At 49.4% G+C, this 2,882-nt stretch overlaps 1 protein-coding gene across 1 annotated transcript; it reads right to left on the bottom strand.

The window, feature by feature from the left end:
* Positions 1-301: 301 nt before the first annotated feature.
* Positions 302-2,554, bottom strand: LOC136636215 (dispanin subfamily A member 2b-like). The gene is made up of 2 exons (XM_066611168.1): positions 2,325-2,554; positions 302-904 (listed from the first exon to the last, which is right to left on the bottom strand). Exons 1-2 carry the CDS (start codon positions 2,514-2,516, stop codon positions 698-700), a joined length of 399 nt encoding a protein of 132 aa, XP_066467265.1. The 5' UTR covers positions 2,517-2,554; the 3' UTR covers positions 302-697.
* Between the last annotated feature and the right edge of the window lie 328 nt (positions 2,555-2,882).

The following is a 2,882-nucleotide window of genomic DNA, read 5'->3' as shown; positions in this document are numbered from 1 at the left end:
CTCTGGTCATGTTTGGAGGGGGCATGGGGGCAGGTCATGGGGCAGCCCTGGAAGGGTTGCCCCAGGGTGACACACCTTCCAGCTACACTGCTGCCCAAAACTGTTGCAAAAGCACAGTTTTGGAGGTGATGTGCATACACACTCTGTGTAGAAGATAGATTTTAAACTAAGCACATTCCAGGGATATGCATCTGGTCTGGTGCTAACAATCTATGAAACAAGCATGAAAAACTGCTGCTTCTGTTGCAATGGGAAGACACTTCTGAAACTCATCATCAACAAGAAAACCATGTATGCAAAATCAATTGGTATATCTTTATTTGCTCAAAATTCACTCCAGACTTCACATTGCAGTATAAAAAAAGTTGAATACACATTTCAAGTGAAGAATTCATCAAAAGATCAGAAATTTTCCCTTTCAGCAACAGGAAAGGCTCCAAAGCCAGACACTGGGACAAATGACATCTGCTGTACAACAATCCAGGTAAACAAGGTGATTAGCCTTGGCAGGCCAAACTGAGCTCCAGCAGAGGACATCAGCCTCTGGCCTTCAGGAGTGCAAGTAGCATTTACTGCATTGTAGAATGCCTCATTCCTTGCAAAGCAAGAAAACAGAGCGAGTACAATCAAAGCAGAAGAAAGGACTGCAGTCATTACTGAGGATACAACACTGGGGAGAATATCCTGGAGGCACCATTTATTTGCCACCATATTGGTTTGAATCAGAGGGATACAGTAGGTTATACATCCCTCTCCAAAAAAGATGGGTTCCAGTTGCAATCAGGGCAATGAAGATCACCAAGAGCAAGACACTCAGTATCACCGCACTGATATTCAGGCACTTTGCCCTCTTGCCATAGTAAGAAGCTCCTTCAACATCTCCAACGACTTTACGATCCCGTGACTGAAAGTAAAGCATATTTAAAAATTAATATAATTAGCAGCAAAACATCATTGCACATGCCTCACATGAACTTTTCATGGCTCCTATGCAACAATATCACAAACATGGAATATTGACCACCAAAGGACATGGACAAATGAGAAACTCCAGGTCTCTAAAATGTTATGCCATGTCCTCAGCTTCACCCTTCTCCATCCATAATCTTTAGATACTGGCCTTCACCCTCTTTCCAGAATCACTCACAGTTGTACCCCTCCAATTTTATCACAAATTCTTTTCTAGTTTCAGAAGTCAAGAGTCCAAGAGTGGGAAGGGGGAGAAGGAATAGCATCTTCTCAAATGCCCCCAGTCCATCACCCCGCACTTTACGGTATCAAAATACAAAGTCAGCACCAGTTTTCAAAGACACTAAAAATCCCAAACAATGAGATTTTAAAATTCACACACAGGCTCATTTTATCAGCTTGGTCACCTGGGCAATTAGTAAGCTTCAGTCTAACGGCATCAGTTCTAACTAAGCCAAGTGACTTCGTTTTAAAAATATACCCTGTCAAAGTACTAAAAAATTAAAATGGAACAACGATTTTACAATGGCTTATGTCTGATATCTCATTATCCAAATAAAATTCACAATACAATTAAAGGTTAGCCACTCCTTCATTTCTCAAGATCTTACCGAATGTGTTAATTTTACCAGATATATGGATCTTAAGCCCTTTTGAACTGTTCTTCAGAATTAGTGATGTTATCCTTTCCCTGCGCTTATCCTACCCGTTCTTGGCCAACATTATTCTGCCTGTGTCCAATAATGAACCAATTCCAAACTGGCTACAGAAACTATATCCCATATAGATGCATCTTAATGGTGCCAGAGGCATACCCCATGAACTTCTTTCCTTTCTGGCTAACACTATTTGCTCCCAAAATACCTATATCTTTCTGCGTGTTCCCCGCATGTGCTCAGCACTTGCCCAATTTATAGGACATTGCCAAGACCCATTCTTTATCCAAGGATTCATTTCCTAAGAGGTTTAGTAGCTGCCAAAGAGGGACATCACTATTAACAGAGAACTCCACCTGTGGAATTTCTGCCTGTGCCTCTGCAAAACCTGCAATAGCCACCTCAGGAGTTGAGCGGGGGTGGGGTGCGGGGAAGTGGCGCGCCCAGGGAAGCAGGGGTCAGTCCTACCCCATAGCGCCAGGGAAGAGCCTGAGACGGGAAGGAGAAGTTCAGGAGGACAAGCGCTCCGCGCTCTCCACGGTCTGCGCGTCGGTTGTGAGTGCTTGCACACCTCGCAGGGTGGCGATGGCGCTTTTCGAAGGACTACTGCGGGGAGGCTCTGCTTCACCTGCCTCCCACCTACTGCAAGCCCCTGCTCCGAGGGAGCGGCTCCTCCCCTCCCCCGACGGCCGCGCTCACCCTGAAGGAGGCGACGAGGGCGGCGAAGCCGAGGCAGCAGACGTCACAGAAGATGAAGCTGCAGAGCGACCAGAGCACGTAGTCCTTGACCTGCAGGATCTGGGCGGCCCGCGCCTTGGCGCCCCCCGCCTCCTCCTTGCCGTCGGGGTAGGGCTGCATGGGGATGGCGACGCCGTGCGCCGAGGACTGCATCGCTGCTGCGCCGGGAGGAGACTGGAGCAAGCCCGGCTGGGGCCCCCAAGAAGAAGGCGGGGAGGGCGGGGCGGGGCGGGGGAGGGCAGCCCGATCTTCCCGGCAGAGGAGCCCAGGCTAGGGGCAGCCGGTCCCGGGAGATAGCGCAGGAGCCTCGGGCTGGGCTCAGGCGAGGCCCCCTCGACGGGGACTGCGCTGCGGTCTCTGCCTCCTGCAGCCCGGCCTCGCCCTTTGCTTGGGAAGAGGAATCCCCTTCCACTCAGCGGGTTTCCTTTCCTTCCAGGGAGACGTGCTCGGATCGCGGCCTTTGCAACGGGCTTAAACAGGGTCCCTGTTAAGTATATGCAACGTTGGCTTAGGCTACAG

This window comes from Tiliqua scincoides, chromosome 1, assembly GCF_035046505.1.
Source record: "Tiliqua scincoides isolate rTilSci1 chromosome 1, rTilSci1.hap2, whole genome shotgun sequence".
Taxonomy (NCBI): Eukaryota; Metazoa; Chordata; class Lepidosauria; order Squamata; family Scincidae; genus Tiliqua; species Tiliqua scincoides.
This window is presented reverse-complemented; position numbering and strand designations above follow the sequence as displayed.

Excerpts from the sequence above, each read along its gene's own strand:
- LOC136636215 (XM_066611168.1), bottom strand. The coding sequence starts at position 2,516 with ATGCAGTCCTCGGCGCACGGCGTCGCCATCCCCATGCAGCCCTACCCC. Across the intron at positions 905-2,324 it reads CCCTCGTCGCCTCCTTCAGG|TCACGGGATCGTAAAGTCGT; the intron begins GTGAGCGCGGCC and ends CTTTACTTTCAG.